General features: G+C 49.2%; 3 protein-coding genes across 3 annotated transcripts; all 3 read left to right on the top strand.

The window, feature by feature from the left end:
• Window positions 1-705: 705 nt before the first annotated feature.
• On the top strand, window positions 706-1,763 carry LOC122689010 (ferritin heavy chain-like). The gene is made up of 2 exons (XM_043895074.1): window positions 706-949; window positions 1,112-1,763. The coding sequence occupies exons 1-2, from the start codon at window positions 797-799 to the stop codon at window positions 1,475-1,477; spliced, it is 519 nt and encodes a 172-aa protein (XP_043751009.1). The 5' UTR covers window positions 706-796; the 3' UTR covers window positions 1,478-1,763.
• Window positions 1,764-8,263: 6,500 nt separating this feature from the next.
• Window positions 8,264-9,321, top strand: LOC122689011 (ferritin heavy chain-like). Its single transcript, XM_043895075.1, has 2 exons — window positions 8,264-8,507; window positions 8,670-9,321. The coding sequence occupies exons 1-2, from the start codon at window positions 8,355-8,357 to the stop codon at window positions 9,033-9,035; spliced, it is 519 nt and encodes a 172-aa protein (XP_043751010.1). The 5' UTR covers window positions 8,264-8,354; the 3' UTR covers window positions 9,036-9,321.
• A 6,569-nt stretch (window positions 9,322-15,890) lies between these two features.
• On the top strand, window positions 15,891-16,547 carry LOC122690500 (ferritin heavy chain-like). Its single transcript, XM_043897442.1, has one exon. It carries the CDS (start codon window positions 15,891-15,893, stop codon window positions 16,545-16,547), a length of 657 nt encoding a protein of 218 aa, XP_043753377.1.
• Window positions 16,548-18,001: the final 1,454 nt, after the last annotated feature.

Genomic DNA, 18,001 nt, shown 5'->3' with positions numbered 1-18,001 from the left:
AAGTTCCCTAAGGGCTGTTCCTGAGGCACCTCTTGCAATCATAATAAGAACCACAAGGCGGGGTGGGAGGGGGGGCGGTGAAATCACAATGAAAAAAGTGCAAGTGTTAGTCGTTCAGTCGTGTGAGACTCTGTGCGACCCCACTGACTTTAGCCCGCCAGGCTCCTCTGTCCAAGGGATTCTCCAGGCCAGCGTGCCGGAGTAAGTAGCCATTCCCTTCTCCAGAGGAACTTCCAGATGCACGGGATCGAACCTGGGTCCTTTACTCACAAATATGTATGGACACATGTTTACCAGATATTTGACAGAAGTGAAAGAGGCCATGATGAATAAACAGAACTATTTCTGGAGAAAAAACAAACAAACAAACAAAAAGCAACGATACGACAGGAAACAGAAGAGAACATTACCCAAAATTCCAAATTCATATTCTCAGAACTGTAAAGATGACAGTGGGTTTATAAAATGGGAACAGGGTGCTATAAAAGGGAGCAATTAGATAATAAGAGAAAGTCCTTGGGAAAAAAGTATTACGGCAAATGGAAAACTTTGTAGATGCGAAGCACTCAGCTCAAAGCGGCTCTGCCTCACCCTGTCTTTCATAGACAGTGGTCTAGCCCCGCCCACAGATCCCGCCCACGGACCCCGCCCACTCACGGGACCTCTTCCTTAACCAATCTCAAGCCTAGGCACTGACCCCGCCCAGCGGCCGCCATTACCCCTCCAGCCCAGAGCCCGCACCCAGCCACCTGCCCTCTAGCTCTGAGCTCGCCTCCGGCCGCCCACACCGTCCACCATGGGAACGGTTCGACGAGTCCGCTGGCGCCGGCGCCCGCGCCCGCGCCCGCGCCCGCATCCCGGCCGATTCCAGCCCGGCAGACACCTCATCCGAGCCGCCATTTCCTGGTTCTTGGAGTGGCCCGCCGTGCTGCCCACACCGCCCTCACAGGTGCGTTGCAACTACCGCCCTGAGTGTGAGGCCGCGGTCCACAAGCACGCCGCCCTGGAGTCACACGCCTCCTTCCAGTGCCGGGCCGTGGCCTTCTACCTCGACTGTGATGATGTGGCCCTGAAGAATTTCTCCCGCTTCCTTCTGCTCCGCTCCCACCAGCACAGCAGGACAGCCGAGAGCCTGGCGTTGCTGCAGAACCAGCGTGGGCGCCGCGTCTGCTTCCTCGACATCAGACAGCCCGAGACCCAAAAGTGGGAGAGCGGACGCCAGGCCATGCAAGACACCCTGCACCTGGAGAAGTGCGTCCACCAGAGCCTCCTCGACCTGCACCAGCTGGCCATTGAGAGCTGCGACGCCGACCTGTGCCACTGCCTGGGGACCGGCTACCCGGACCAGCAGGTCAAGTTCATCAAGGAGCTGGAGGACCATGTCAGCAGCCTGAGCAACGCGGGGTCCCCGGAAGGTGCCCTGGCAGAGTACTTCTCTGACAAGCTCACCCTGGGTGATGGCGACAAGGAGGACTGAGCCTGGACTGGACTTTCCCCTGAGTCCTGGGTGAGTGCCCACGGTCACCCTGCCTGCCATGAAGTCTGCAGTATTGCCCTTGCAGAATAAGTTCACTTAAGTTTTCCTTCTTTCAGTGTTGCCAGTTCTTCCAGTAAACTAATTGCTTCCTAAAGAAATAAAGGTCCCTTGTTGATTCACGCGTGCAAACCCTTCACCTTTCACGTTTTAAAACAGGTATCTGGGAGTCTCTTGAGTTACCAAATGCCCTGTCCACAGGAAGCTCAGCATCTCCACAGAGGGAGGGAAGAAGGGGATGCATGGGACCCTGAACAATACAAAATTGTACGTTCCCCTAATAAACAGTGTGGTATATGGGGTGGGTGTGGGTGAGGTGAGGCCCTGGTGAATGTGGGTGCCTGTGAATAGATGAGCTATAAAAATATGGCCTGAAAATCATGATTGGGGTTGATCTCCAGAAATAATGAAGCGAACGGGATTGGGGAGGGAATGAAATAAAGGGGTCTTCATTTTGTTTGAAGCAGAATTCTGGGTAGGAAGATGGGTGTCCGGGATGCTGGCACAGCAGAGTCCCTCGCTGACAAGCTCACCCTGGGCTACAGTGACAATCTAAGGGTAGCAGGGCTGGCTTTCCTAGAGACACATTTCCTGCGGTCACCACTGTTGAGCATGGATGTTGCCCTTACAAAACTTCCACGTGTGATTCTTTACTTGAACTGTACCACCCTGTGATAAAGTAGACTGGTACCACTCAAAATTTACCTCAAGTCTATTCAGGATGATTCTCTGTAGCCTTTCTAGGATCAAAAATATAAGCTGATGAAGGAAGGTCAATTTGTGATAGTGAATATCAAGTAAACTGAATCCCCCTGGATAGGAAGTCAGTGGTACTGGCTGCATTGAACTATGTAGAGGGGGAAGAGTTGAAGCTGGGAGACCAGTTAATAGGTATCAGAGCTGGTCCAGGTGAAAGATAATGGTGGCTGAACTGGAGTGGAGGTTCAAGAAATGACGAGAGGTAGACACACTGCAGATAGATTTGGATACATGAGCAAGGTTTCTTCATGGAGCAGAGAGGAAGAGGGAGATATGAAGAAAATAATCTCATTTCGCCTGGGTTGATGGTGGTGCCATTTGATCAATTTGGGGTCTTTTGCCAGGGACACAGCAGAGATGGAAGTTTGGAGAAGGCATGTCATGTCAAATCTGAGATGCATATTAGACATCCAAGTGGAACTGTCATGCAGGTAGCCAGAAAAATGAATCTGGAGTTCAGAGTGGATGTCAGCTTTAGAAACAGACCTATGGGAGACATCATGATGCCTATATAGGTTGTGTTGTGGTCATGGGAGTGGAAAACCTCAGTGGAGAGCGGACTGGGAGGATGGCAGAGCCCAAGCCCAGGGTAACTCACATGTAGAAGCAGGGCTGAGGTGATGAAACACCCAGAGGGGTGCTGACCTCACCTTGACCTTTAGCTCACTGCAGACTCTGCCCACCTGTGCCCACACCCCGTGGCCCCAAATCAGCCTGTTCGGGACCTCAGTGTGGCCTCCTGGGGTCGGCTTTCAGAATGGAGAGGAGACTGTACTTTTTATCCTTTTGTGACTGTGCAGAAAGAAATTTTCCAATTTAAAGAACAAAATGACCTCTTAAGAAAATGATAGGGACTTCCCTGGTGGTCCAGTGGTTAAGAAGCTGCCATCCAACACAGGGGATATGGCTTCAATCTCTGGTCTGGGAATTATGATCCCACATGCCTCAGGAGAACTAAGGCCATGTGCAGCAGCAAAGACCCAGCACAGCCAAAAAAAAAAAAAATCTTTAATTTTTTCGTCTTCCCCTTTAAAAATTTAGCCTCTCGGTCAACTCTATTTGATCAGATGAAGTCTCTACACATGTAACCCTAATATTGTGTTTGCCTAAGAAAAACGCTCAAAATGAAAAAACAAAAAAAACTCAAAATGTACTTCTTTGTGCCTCGGTGTAGTTAATAAGGCAAAAGTTAAAATTTTACAGATCTTGCCTGTAAAATATGGTCCTTGATAAGACAGGGTCCTCAGATTGACACATGGTCAATCTGAGTCTCCCTAGTTTGCAAACTCCTTTGAATATTTACAAATATTCCTCCCTGTAGCTCAGACGGTAAACAATCTGCCCGCAATGTGGGAGACCTGGTTTTGATCCCTGCGTCAGAAAAATCCCCTGGAGAAAGGAACGGCAACCCACTGGAGTATTCTTGCCTGGAGAATTCTATGGACAGAGGAGCCTGGTTGGCTACAGTCCATGGGATCACAGAGTTGGACATGACAGATCGAGTAACTCTTACTTTGTATGTCTACAAATATATAAATAAGCTTGGCTAGGAAGCAATTAACCTTCTCATTTCACCATGACTGAATTTGTATATTTACTTTAAATGAGGATTAAGTCTCCTCACTTAAATTTCCAGAAAATGTGCTTGTTCCTTTGTTCTTATACAACCGGGGTCTTTTCACTCTGTTTCATTCTCCGCTCACATTGAGGATCTCTCCTCTTTCTTTGATGAGCATTCCCTGGTGGCTCAGACGGTAAAGAATCTGTCTGCAATGCAGGAGACCCGGGTTTAGTCCCTGGGTCAGGGAGATCCCTGGGAGAAGGGGATGTCCACCCATTCCAGGCTTCTTGCCTGGAGAATTCCATGAACAGAGTAGCCTAGCCACTACAGTCGATGGGGTTGCAAAGGGTGGGATGCGACTGAGTGACTAACACTTTCGTTTTCCTCTCTCTGACAGTGTCTCAGATCCTACATATGTCATATGTCAATTCACTGTTCTCTTCTAGATAGCAGCAAGCACCAGGTGAGAAGCTGTTGATCTTTATCACTAGAAATTGACTTTTCGGTTGTGCTAGGGCTTCGTTACTGCGCAGGCTTTTCTCTAGTTGCGGTATGTGGGTTTCTTACGGTGGTGGCTTCGCCTCTTGCACACCAAGGCAAGGTGTGCTTGCCTTGAGGCTCGAGGCGCTTGGACTTCAGTAGTTGGTGCACATGGGCTCAGCAGCTGTGGTTCCCCAGCTCTAGAGCACGGGTTCAGTAGTTGTGATGCGGAGGCTGAGGTGCTCTGCGAAATGTGGGATCTTCCCGGATCAGAGATCAAACCCAGGTCTCCTGTTTTGGCAGGCGGAGTCTTTCCCACCAAGCCACCAGGGAAGCCTAAAGGTCCTTCTTACTCTCCTGTTTTAGAGAAACAGTTTGCTGTCGTGGATTCTACCACATAGATGGCCTGGGTTCAAATCCCATTCTAGCCACTTACTAAATTGAGGGCATGGGGGAATGTTAATTTCTTCCCCCCCCCCCTTTTTTTTAACTAGTTGGAGGCGAATTACTTCACAACATTTCAGTGGGTTTTGTCATACATTGATATGAATCAGCCATAGAGTTACACGTATTCCCCATGCCTATGTTTTCTCATATGTAAAATAGGGATCGAAAAACTATTGCTTAAAAGAGTAGATAGAGAAGGCAATGACACCCCACTCCAGTACTCTTGCCTGGAAAAGCCCATGGACAGAGAAGCCTGCTAGGCGGCAGTCCATGGGGTCCCTAAGAGTCTTACACGACTGAGGAACTTCACTTTCACTTTTCACTTTCGAGCATTAGAGAAGGAAATCGCAACTCTCTCCAGTGTTCTTGACTGGAAAATCCCAGGACAGGGGAGCCTGGTGGGCTGCTGTCTACGGGGTGGCACAGACTTGGACACGACTGAAGCGCCTTAGCAGCAGCAGTAAAAGAGTAGATGGTTTCTTATATTGTAAATGTTTAATTTAAATTTAAACATATTTAAAATTAGTATCTTTTAAATTGCCCTCAGGCAGGGCAGTATCAAACAAAACAAGTTCCCAAAGCGCTAGATGACCAAGGTCAACCCAGGGCATTCCTACATGGACACACTCTCCATTTTCCACCTCAGATGTATGCAATTGGGGGAGGAAAAAAAGCATATATAGGACGCAGCTTTCTGTATCTGCCTGAATGGACGGTTCCCTTACTGGGGGAACATTTAACAAAGTTAAATGCCCAAGTGACATTGTCACCAGAAAAAGGAGACACTAAAGAACTCCTAGGTCAAGCCTCCACCCTCCAAACTGTGCTATGACAGTGGAGAGACAAACTTCAACCAGAAGTCCCTGGAGAAATTCTACCAAAGGTAAGAGTTGAGGGGAGGCCAGCAAGAGCCAAGACCACTGACGTAGTAGTAGGAAAACGCCAGCTCGGTGCCAAGTATCGGAACTCAAAAAGCAATAGCCTTTAAAGAGGCACGTGAAGTATAAAGCCTCTGACAACCACCTTTATTAAATGCCAAGTAATCCAAAGTTAGTAGTGTACTGCTAGTCACTCAGTCGTGTAAGATTCTTTGCAACCTTATGGACTGTAGCCTTCTAGGCTGCTCTGTCCATGGGATTCTCCAGACAAGAATACTGCATTGGGTAGCCATTCTCTTCTCCAGGGGATCCTGCCGACCCAGGGATCAAACCCATGTCGCCCACCTTGCAGGCAAGTTCCTTAGCCTCTGAAGCACCAGGGAAGCCCTTTAAAGGCAATGGGCTCTCTGGAAGCAACAGCCAAACGATACTTGCCCTCCAGTATCAACATCCAATAGGGCTACAAGTCCAGTTGCCCCATGATCGCTCCTACATAAAACCCATCTGGATATGGGGAATGTGCTCCCAGGATCTGTGCAGGGACTGCCCTCATGGCTGTGCCGAAGTAGCATCAATAGGTCGCCTCAGGCTTGGGATGTAAATGTGCCCAGAATGTCCATGTGCTTTGGATGAGCTCTTCCAGGAAGGAAAGGACAGTCACTCATTCCACTGCTAAAGATGCCCCTGATGGCCCCACAGAGCTCTCAACAGTTTGTTCCACAAGCAGCAGGCATCAGATATACCCTTCAGCCCTCAAGGAAGCCTCTACGTTATATCAGGCCAGCCTATGCCCAGCCGACGACCAATACTGCATATCCACATGGGTTCCCACCCCTGGGTGGCCTCCACTCCAGAGGACCTCACTCGTGAGTGAGACAGACTCATCGCTGGAGATGATACCACTCCCGGGGGCCATATCCCAGGCCAGGAGCTCACCACTGGAGACACCTATGCCTCGTCCACTGGAGATGACATCCCAGAGCCATGGTACCATGTTGGAGATGTAGCTGCTCACCCAGATGGCTTGCTCCCCAGTTCACATTGTGGAACACTGCAACGGGGACTGAGACGTTCCTGAAACAATGGACTAAGTGCACTGCCCGATGGCACCGGAGGACGAGCCACTATGATGTGACCTGGCGGAACTTGCTGGATGTTGCCTGGGTGACCCAACCCTAGACCAAGAGGCCCTTCAGACTGTCAGTCCGTTCTCAGGCCAAAAGGACCACCCAGAAACAGACAGCGCCCCTGCCTACAGCACCTGAAGGCCGTTCAGGTCCTCACCTCCTAGATCTGCTGTCTCAGCATCACAGGCTGGGCTGTACTCTAAGCGCCTGAGTTGTTTTGTTTTGTTTGCCTGCACGGGGTCTTAGCTGTGGTATGTGGGATCTGGTTCCCCAACCAGGGACTGAACCCAGGCCCCCTGCACTGGGAGTTTGGAGTTGTAGCCACTGGAATACCAGGGAAGTCCCCTGAGTTGTCTTTTGTTTGTTTGTTTGATTTTTATTGTAAACTAAGTGCCTGATCTTAAGCTGCTGATTGCCACGGCAGCCACATCCCAGACAGCTGTCTAAAATAAACAGTGCCAGCGACCAGACTAGATGAAAGCCAGGCTTCCCCATCACAGAAGTTTCCTTTGTTTTAGACACCACTGGTTGACTAGGACAACTGACCATCTGACCACTCGTTTTTCCCGTCTGACATTTTAATTCACGCTCATGTTTTAAATTCACCAAGAAAGACTCCATCTGTAACACACTAGGCATCCCATCCTAGCCCCCAGTAAAAGTAGCCCAGGCTGCACGTGTCCTCACTTTCTACCCATGACCTGGTTGGGCAGCCTGACGCATGCCATGCATCCTCCAGGACCTGTGAGTAATGAGCCATGTTTTCTTTGCAAAGTTCCCTAAGGGCTGTTCCTGAGGCACCTCTTGCAATCATAATAAGAACCACAAGGCGGGGTGGGAGGGGGGGCGGTGAAATCACAATGAAAAAAGTGCAAGTGTTAGTCGTTCAGTCGTGTGAGACTCTGTGCGACCCCACTGACTTTAGCCCGCCAGGCTCCTCTGTCCAAGGGATTCTCCAGGCCAGCGTGCCGGAGTAAGTAGCCATTCCCTTCTCCAGAGGAACTTCCAGATGCACGGGATCGAACCTGGGTCCTTTACTCACAAATATGTATGGACACATGTTTACCAGATATTTGACAGAAGTGAAAGAGGCCATGATGAATAAACAGAACTATTTCTGGAGAAAAAACAAACAAACAAACAAAAAGCAACGATACGACAGGAAACAGAAGAGAACATTACCCAAAATTCCAAATTCATATTCTCAGAACTGTAAAGATGACAGTGGGTTTATAAAATGGGAACAGGGTGCTATAAAAGGGAGCAATTAGATAATAAGAGAAAGTCCTTGGGAAAAAAGTATTACGGCAAATGGAAAACTTTGTAGATGCGAAGCACTCAGCTCAAAGCGGCTCTGCCTCACCCTGTCTTTCATAGACAGTGGTCTAGCCCCGCCCACAGATCCCGCCCACGGACCCCGCCCACTCACGGGACCTCTTCCTTAACCAATCTCAAGCCTAGGCACTGACCCCGCCCAGCGGCCGCCATTACCCCTCCAGCCCAGAGCCCGCACCCAGCCACCTGCCCTCTAGCTCTGAGCTCGCCTCCGGCCGCCCACACCGTCCACCATGGGAACGGTTCGACGAGTCCGCTGGCGCCGGCGCCCGCGCCCGCGCCCGCGCCCGCATCCCGGCCGATTCCAGCCCGGCAGACACCTCATCCGAGCCGCCATTTCCTGGTTCTTGGAGTGGCCCGCCGTGCTGCCCACACCGCCCTCACAGGTGCGTTGCAACTACCGCCCTGAGTGTGAGGCCGCGGTCCACAAGCACGCCGCCCTGGAGTCACACGCCTCCTTCCAGTGCCGGGCCGTGGCCTTCTACCTCGACTGTGATGATGTGGCCCTGAAGAATTTCTCCCGCTTCCTTCTGCTCCGCTCCCACCAGCACAGCAGGACAGCCGAGAGCCTGGCGTTGCTGCAGAACCAGCGTGGGCGCCGCGTCTGCTTCCTCGACATCAGACAGCCCGAGACCCAAAAGTGGGAGAGCGGACGCCAGGCCATGCAAGACACCCTGCACCTGGAGAAGTGCGTCCACCAGAGCCTCCTCGACCTGCACCAGCTGGCCATTGAGAGCTGCGACGCCGACCTGTGCCACTGCCTGGGGACCGGCTACCCGGACCAGCAGGTCAAGTTCATCAAGGAGCTGGAGGACCATGTCAGCAGCCTGAGCAACGCGGGGTCCCCGGAAGGTGCCCTGGCAGAGTACTTCTCTGACAAGCTCACCCTGGGTGATGGCGACAAGGAGGACTGAGCCTGGACTGGACTTTCCCCTGAGTCCTGGGTGAGTGCCCACGGTCACCCTGCCTGCCATGAAGTCTGCAGTATTGCCCTTGCAGAATAAGTTCACTTAAGTTTTCCTTCTTTCAGTGTTGCCAGTTCTTCCAGTAAACTAATTGCTTCCTAAAGAAATAAAGGTCCCTTGTTGATTCACGCGTGCAAACCCTTCACCTTTCACGTTTTAAAACAGGTATCTGGGAGTCTCTTGAGTTACCAAATGCCCTGTCCACAGGAAGCTCAGCATCTCCACAGAGGGAGGGAAGAAGGGGATGCATGGGACCCTGAACAATACAAAATTGTACGTTCCCCTAATAAACAGTGTGGTATATGGGGTGGGTGTGGGTGAGGTGAGGCCCTGGTGAATGTGGGTGCCTGTGAATAGATGAGCTATAAAAATATGGCCTGAAAATCATGATTGGGGTTGATCTCCAGAAATAATGAAGCGAACGGGATTGGGGAGGGAATGAAATAAAGGGGTCTTCATTTTGTTTGAAGCAGAATTCTGGGTAGGAAGATGGGTGTCCGGGATGCTGGCACAGCAGAGTCCCTCGCTGACAAGCTCACCCTGGGCTACAGTGACAATCTAAGGGTAGCAGGGCTGGCTTTCCTAGAGACACATTTCCTGCGGTCACCACTGTTGAGCATGGATGTTGCCCTTACAAAACTTCCACGTGTGATTCTTTACTTGAACTGTACCACCCTGTGATAAAGTAGACTGGTACCACTCAAAATTTACCTCAAGTCTATTCAGGATGATTCTCTATAGCCTTTCTAGGATCAAAAATATAAGCTGATGAAGGAAGGTCAATTTGTGATAGTGAATATCAAGTAAACTGAATCCCCCTGGATAGGAAGTCAGTGGTACTGGCTGCATTGAACTACGTAGAGGGGGAAGAGTTGAAGCTGGGAGACCAGTTAATAGGTATCAGAGCTGGTCCAGGTGAAAGATAATGGTGGCTGAACTGGAGTGGAGGTTCAAGAAATGACGAGATGTAGACACACTGCAGATAGATTTGGATACATGAGCAAGGTTTCTTCATGGAGCAGAGAGGAAGAGGGAGATATGAAGAAAATAATCTCATTTCGCCTGGGTTGATGGTGGTGCCATTTGATCAATTTGGGGTCTTTTGCCAGGGACACAGCAGAGATGGAAGTTTGGAGAAGGCATGTCATGTCAAATCTGAGATGCATATTAGACATCCAAGTGGAACTGTCATGCAGGTAGCCAGAAAAATGAATCTGGAGTTCAGAGTGGATGTCAGCTTTAGAAACAGACCTATGGGAGACATCATGATGCCTATATAGGTTGTGTTGTGGTCATGGGAGTGGAAAACCTCAGTGGAGAGCGGACTGGGAGGATGGCAGAGCCCAAGCCCAGGGTAACTCACATGTAGAAGCAGGGCTGAGGTGATGAAACACCCAGAGGGGTGCTGACCTCACCTTGACCTTTAGCTCACTGCAGACTCTGCCCACCTGTGCCCACACCCCGTGGCCCCAAATCAGCCTGTTCGGGACCTCAGTGTGGCCTCCTGGGGTCGGCTTTCAGAATGGGGAGGAGACTGTACTTTTTATCCTTTTGTGACTGTGCAGAAAGAAATTTTCCAATTTAAAGAACAAAATGACCTCTTAAGAAAATGATAGGGACTTCCCTGGTGGTCCAGTGGTTAAGAAGCTGCCATCCAACACAGGGGATATGGCTTCAATCTCTGGTCTGGGAATTATGATCCCACATGCCTCAGGAGAACTAAGGCCATGTGCAGCAGCAAAGACCCAGCACAGCCAAAAAAAAAAAAAATCTTTAATTTTTTCGTCTTCCCCTTTAAAAATTTAGCCTCTCGGTCAACTCTATTTGATCAGATGAAGTCTCTACACATGTAACCCTAATATTGTGTTTGCCTAAGAAAAACGCTCAAAATGAAAAAACAAAAAAAACTCAAAATGTACTTCTTTGTGCCTCGGTGTAGTTAATAAGGCAAAAGTTAAAATTTTACAGATCTTGCCTGTAAAATATGGTCCTTGATAAGACAGGGTCCTCAGATTGACACATGGTCAATCTGAGTCTCCCTAGTTTGCAAACTCCTTTGAATATTTACAAATATTCCTCCCTGTAGCTCAGACGGTAAACAATCTGCCTGCAATGTGGGAGACCTGGTTTTGATCCCTGCGTCAGAAAAATCCCCTGGAGAAAGGAACGGCAACCCACTGGAGTATTCTTGCCTGGAGAATTCTATGGACAGAGGAGCCTGGTTGGCTACAGTCCATGGGATCACAGAGTTGGACATGACAGATCGAGTAACTCTTACTTTGTATGTCTACAAATATATAAATAAGCTTGGCTAGGAAGCAATTAACCTTCTCATTTCACCATGACTGAATTTGTATATTTACTTTAAATGAGGATTAAGTCTCTTCACTTAAATTTCTAGAAAATGTGCTTGTTCCTTTGTTCTTATACAACCGGGGTCTTTTCACTCTGTTTCATTCTCCGCTCACATTGAGGATCTCTCCTCTTTCTTTGATGAGCATTCCCTAGTGGCTCAGACGGTAAAGAATCTGTCTGCAATGCAGGAGACCCGGGTTTAGTCCCTGGGTCAGGGAGATCCCTGGGAGAAGGGAATGTCCACCCATTCCAGTCTTCTTGCCTGGAGAATTCCATGAACAGAGTAGCCTAGCAGCTACAGTGTATGAGGTCCCAAAGGGTAGGACGCGACTCAGTGACTAACACTTTCATTTTCTTCTATCTGACAATGTCTCAGATCCTACACATGTTATACATCAATTCACTGTTCTCCTCCAGATAGCAGCAAGCATCATGTGAGTAGCTGTATATCTTTATCACTAGAAATTTACTTTTCAGTTGTGCTAGGGCTTCATTAGTGCACAGGCTTTTCTCTAGTTGCGATACGTGGGTTTCTTACGGTGGTGGCTTCGCCTCTTGCACACCATGGGCTCGAGGCGCTTGGACTTCAGTCATTGGTGCACATGGGCTCAGCAGCTGTGGTTCCCCGGCTCTAGAGCACTGGTTCAGTAGTTGTGATGCACAGGCTGAGGTGCCCTGCGAAATGTGGGATCTTCCCGGATCAGAGATCAAACCCAGGTCTCCTGCTTTGGCAGAAGGTGTCTTTACTACTGAACCACCAAGGAAGTCTGATGGTCTTTCTTACTCTCCTGTTTTGGAGAAACAGTTTGGTGTCATGGATTCTACCACATAGATGGCCTGGTTTCAAATCCCATTCTAACCACTTACTAAATTGAGGGCATGGGGGAATGTTAATTACCTTCACTGTGCCTCTGTTTTCTCATATGTAGAATAGGGATCAAAAAACTATTGCTTAAAAGAGTAGACCGAGAAGGCAGTTGCACCGCACTCCAGTACTCTTGCCTGGAAAACCACATGGACGCAGAAGCTGGCAGGCGGCAGTCCATGGGGTCGCTAAGAGTTGGACAGGACTGAGCAACTTCACTTTCACTTTTCACTTTCATGCATTAGAGAAGGAAATTGCAACTCTCTCCAGTGTTCTTTCTGGAAAATCCCAGGACGGGGGAGCCTGGTGGGCTGCTGTCTATTGGGTCTCACAGACTTGGACACAACTGAAGCAACTTAGCAGCAGAAGCAAAAGAGTAAATGGTTTATTATATTGTAAAGGTTTAACTTTAAACATATTTAAAATTCAGTTCAGTCGCACAGTCGTCTCCGACTCTTTGTGCCCTTATGAATCGCACCACGCCAGGCGAACCTGTCCATCACAAAATCCCAGAGTTTACTCAAACTGATGCCCATCGAGTCAGATCTTTTAAATTTGCCTCAGACAGGGCAGTATCAAACGAAACAAGTTCCCAAAGTGCTAGATGACCAAGGTCAACCCAGGGCATTCGTACATGTACATTCTCCAGTTCCACCTCACATCTTATATAATTGGTGGAGAAAGAAAAGGATATGAAGGACACAGCTTTCTGTATATGCCCAAATGCCCTATTCCCTTACAGCGGGAAGATTTAACAAAGTTAAATGCCCACGTGACATTCTTACCAGAAAAAGGAGACACTAAAGTACTTCTAGGTCAAACCTGCACCCTCCAAGCTCTGCTATGAAAATGGAGAGACAATCTTCAACCAGAAGTCCCTGGAGAAACTCTACAAAAGGTAAGAGCGGATGCTTGAGTTTAGGGGAAACCAGGAAGAGCCGAGACCACTGACCCAGTTGTAGGAAAATGCCAGCTCGGTGCCAAGTATCGGAACTCAAAAAGCAATAGCCTTTAAAGAGGCATGTGAAGTATAAAGCCTCTGACAACCACCTCTATTAAATGCCAAGTAATCTAAAGTTAGTAGTGTACTGTTAGTCACTCAGTCGTTTAAGACTCTGTGCGACCTTATGGACTATACCCGCTTGGCTGCTCTGTTCATGGGATTCTCCAGACAAGAATACCGGAGTAGGTAGCCATTCCCTTCTCCAGGGGATCCTGCCGACCCAGGGATCAAACCCATGTCTCGCACCTTGCAGGCAGGTTCTTTAGCCTCTGAATCAACAGGGAAACCCTTTAAAGGCAATGGGCCCTCTGGAAGCAACATCCAAACGATACTTGCCCTCCAGTATCAACATCAAATAGGGCTACAGGCCAACTGGCCCTATGATCGCTCCTACATAAAACCCATCTGGATATGGGGAATGCGCTCCCACGATCTGTGCAGGGATTGCCCTCATGCTTGTGCCTAATTAGCATCCATAAGATCGCCTCAGGCCTGGGATATAAATGTGCCCTGAATATCCAAGTGCTTTGGATGAGCTCTTCCAGGAAGGAAAGGACAGTCACTCATTCCACTGCTAAAGATGCCCCTGATGACCCCACAGAGCTCTCAACAGTTTGTTCCACAAGCAGCAGGCATCAGATATACCCTTCAGCCCTCAAGGAAGCCTCTACGTTATATCAGGCCAGCCTGTGCCCAGCCGATAACCAATACTGCATATCCACATGGGTTCCCACCCCTGGGTGGCCTCCACTCCAGAGGACCTCACTCGTGAGTGAGACAGACTCATCGCTGGAGATGATACCATCGCAGGTGACATCATCCCAGGCCAGGAGTTCACCACTGGAGACACCTATGCCTCGTCCACTGGAGATGACACCCCAGGGCCATGGTACCATGTTGGAGATGCAGCTGCTCACCCAGATGGCTTGCTCCCCAGTTCACATTGTGGAACACTGCCACGGGGACTGAGACGTTCCTGAAACAATGGACTAAGTGCACTGCCCAATGAACCGGAGGATGAGCCGCTATGATGTGACCTGGCGGAACTTGCTGGATGTTGCCTGGGTGACCCAACCCTAGACCAAGAGGCCCTTCAGACTGTCAGTCCGTTCTCAGGCCAAAAGGACCACCCAGAAACAGACAGCGCCCCTGCCTACAGCACCTGAAGGCCGTTCAGGTCCTCACCTCCTAGATCTGCTGTCTCAGCATCACAGGCTGGGCTGTACTCTAAGCGCCTGAGTTGTTTTGTTTTGTTTGCCTGCACGGGGTCTTAGCTGTGGTATGTGGGATCTGGTTCCCCAACCAGGGACTGAACCCAGGCCCCCTGCACTGGGAGTTTGGAGTTGTAGCCACTGGAATACCAGGGAAGTCCCCTGAGTTGTTGTTTTTTGTTTTTTTAAATTTGTTTTATTGTAAGCTAAGTGCCTGATCTTAAGCTGCTGATTGCCACGGCAGCCACATCCCAGACAGCTGTCTAAAATAAACAGTGCCAGCGACCAGACTAGATGAAAGCCAGGCTTCCCCATCACAGAAGTTTCCTTTGTTTTAGACATCACTGGTTGACTAGGACAACTGACCATCTGACCACTTGTTTTTCCCGTCTGACATTTTAATTCACGCTCATGTTTTAAATTCACCAAGAAAGACTCAATCTGTAACACACTAGGCATCCCATCTTAGGCCCCAGTAGAAGCACCCCAGGCTGCACGTGTCCTCACTTTCTACCCCTGACCTGGCTGGGCAGCCTGACGCATGCCATGCATCCTCCAGGACCTGTGAGTAATGAGCCATGTTTTCTTTTCAAAGTTCCCTAAGGGTTGTTCTTGAGGCACCTCTTGCAATCCTAATAAGAACCACAGGGCTGGGGGAGGGAGGGCGGTGAAATCACAATTAAAAAAGTACAAGTGTTAGTCGTTCAGTCGTTGTTGGAATCTGTGCAACCCCACTGACTATAGCCCGCCAGGCTCCTCTGTCCATGGGATTTTCCAGGCCAGCATGCCAGAGTAGGTCGCCATTCCCTTCTCCAGAGGATCTTCCAGATGCACGGATCGAACGTGGGTCATTTACTCCCAAATATGGATGGACACATGTTTACCAGTAATTTGACAGAAGTGAAAGAGGCCATGATCAATACAAAGAACTATTTCTAGAGGAAAAAATAAACAAATATACTACAGGAAACAGAAGAGGACATTACCAAAAATTCCAAATTCATATTCTCAGAACTGTAAAGATGACAGTGGGTTTATTCAATGGGAACATGCTGCTATAAAAGGGAGCAATTAGAAAATAAGAGAAAGTCCTTGGAAAAAAGTATTAGGCAAATGGAAAACTTCCTAGACGCGAAGTACTCAGCTTAAAGCGGCGCTGCCTCACCCTGCCTTTGATAGACAGTGGTCTTGCCCCGCCCACACATCCCGCCCACAGATCCCACCCCCTCACGTGACCTCTTCCTTAACCAATCTCAAGCCCAGGCACTGACCCCGCCCAACGGACGCCATTACCCCTCCACCCCAGAGCCGGAACGCAGCCACCTGCCCTCTGGCCTGGAGGTCGCCTCTGGCCGCCCACACCGTCCACCATGGGAAGGTTCCGACGAGTCCGCTGGCGCCCGCGTCCCCGCCGATTCCAGCCCTGCAGACGTTTCATCCGAGCCGCCGTTCCCTGGTTCTTGGAGTGGCCCTCCGTGCTGCCCACATCGCCCTCACAGGTGCGTCAGACGTACGACCCTGAGTGTGAGGCCGCAGTCAACAGCCATGCCGCCCTGGTGTTCCACGCCTCTTTCCAGTGCCTGGCCGTGGCCTTCTACCTCGACCATGATGACGTGGCCCTGAAGCATTTCTCCCGCTTTTTCCTGCTCCGCTGCCACGAGCACAGCAACACAGCTGCGAGCCTGATGTTCCTGCAGAACCGGCGTGGGGGCCGCCTCTGCTTCCTCGACATCAGAAAGCCCGAGACCCAAAAGTGGGAGAGCGGACTCCAGGCCATGCAAGACACCCTGCACCTGGAGAAGTGCGTCAACCAGAGCCTCCTCGACCTGCACCAGCTGGCCACCGAGAGCAGCGACACCGACTTGTACCTCTTCGTGGGGACCGGCTACCTGGACCAGCAGGTCAAGTTCATCAAGGATCTGGAGGACCTCGTCAGCCACCTGAGCAACGCGGGGTCCCCGGAAGGTGCCCTGGCAGAGTACTTCTTTGACAAGCTCACCCTGGGTGTCAGCAACAAGAAGGACTGAGTCTGGACTGAACTTTCCCCCGAGTCTGGGGTGACTGCCCAAGGTCACCCTGCCTGCCGTGCAGACCGCAGTATTGCCCTTTGCAGAATAAGTTCACTTAAGTTTTCCTTCTCTCAGTGTTGCCAGTTCTTCCAGTAAACTAATTGCTTCCTAAAGAAATAAAGGTCTGTTGTTGATTCATGCGTGCAAATCCTTAACCTTTCAAGTTTTAAAACAGGTATCCGGGAGTCTCTTGAGTTACCAAATGCCCTGTCCACAGGAAGCTCAGCATCTCCACAGAGGGAGGGAAGAAGGGGATGCATGGGACCCTGAACAATACAAAATGTACGTTCCCCTAATAAACAGTGTGGTATATGGGGTGGGTGTGGGTGAGGTGAGGCCCTGGTGAATGTGGGTGCCTGTGAATAGATGAGCTATAAAAATATGGCCTGAAAATCATGATTGGGGTTGATCTCCAGAAACTATGAAGGGAACGGGATTGGGAAGGGAATGAAATAAAGGGGTCTTCATTTTGTTTGAAGCAGACTTCTGGTAGCAAGATGCGGCCTCAGAATGCTGGCATAGCAGAGTCCCTCGCTGACAAGCTCACCCTGGGCTACAGTGACAATCTAAGGGTAGCCGGGCTGGCTTTCCAAGAGACACATTTCCTGTGGTCACCACTGTTGAGCATGGATGTTGCCCTTACAAAACATCCACGTGTCATTTTTTACTTGAATTGTACCACCCTGCAATAAAGTAGCATCATTCAACTCAAAATTTACCTCAATAGAAGGGCTGAAAAATATGGTATTAAAAATATCAGGTTTATTGATATGGCAGGAAACATTCCTTTCTCAACATATTCATATACATTACACAGAGTATGTCAGATACCTAAGGATAATTTTGAAATAGCATAGCAGATCATCATACTTTATGCATGATCATCTCAAGAAAAATAAAGAACTGACTTCTTCACAGTACGTTTTTCACAAACCACAAACTGTTAAGAATCACTCATATACCTCTAGTGCACCTGGGCTGGAAATATGAAACTTTTAAAACCAGTCTTCCCATGTTATATTTATGACTGGAGCAGGAATGCAATATGACTTCTTAATATTACAAAGGAGACCAACAAGTTGCTTTATTTTTTCTTCTAACGCAGTAAACATAAGACTTGAGAAAGCTCTTCAGTACCCCCATATTTGCTGGTATGTAATTCTCCAGCTTTATTTCTCCAGTCAGATGGAGAAAGCATATGACCTTTTTTTGACTGGAGTGCACTGTTCTTCAGAGCTATAGCTCACATAACTGCCAATTTACATGAAATGGTCCCTTGGCGACATTCACTCCTACAATGCAAGACACTCTTGAGAGCAAAGTTCTCATCTTTGAAACTGTTTTGCCTTTCCAGTTATAAATACGAAACTTTTCAAGGCACATTTAAAGGTAGTGTGGTATTATTTAACAAA

This window comes from Cervus elaphus, chromosome X, assembly GCF_910594005.1.
Source record: "Cervus elaphus chromosome X, mCerEla1.1, whole genome shotgun sequence".
In the NCBI taxonomy this organism is placed as follows: domain Eukaryota; kingdom Metazoa; phylum Chordata; class Mammalia; order Artiodactyla; family Cervidae; genus Cervus; species Cervus elaphus.
Note: the sequence above shows the minus strand (reverse complement) of the source record. Positions and strands in the feature narration are given on the sequence as shown.

Coding starts and splice junctions, on each gene's coding strand:
- LOC122690500 (XM_043897442.1), top strand. CDS start 15,891: ATGGGAAGGTTCCGACGAGTCCGCTGGCGCCCGCGTCCCCGCCGATTC.
- LOC122689010 (XM_043895074.1), top strand. CDS start 797: ATGGGAACGGTTCGACGAGTCCGCTGGCGCCGGCGCCCGCGCCCGCGC. Junction 950..1,111: donor TGCCCACACCGCCCTCACAG/GTGCGTTGCAAC, acceptor CGCTCCCACCAG/CACAGCAGGACAGCCGAGAG.
- LOC122689011 (XM_043895075.1), top strand. CDS start 8,355: ATGGGAACGGTTCGACGAGTCCGCTGGCGCCGGCGCCCGCGCCCGCGC. Junction 8,508..8,669: donor TGCCCACACCGCCCTCACAG/GTGCGTTGCAAC, acceptor CGCTCCCACCAG/CACAGCAGGACAGCCGAGAG.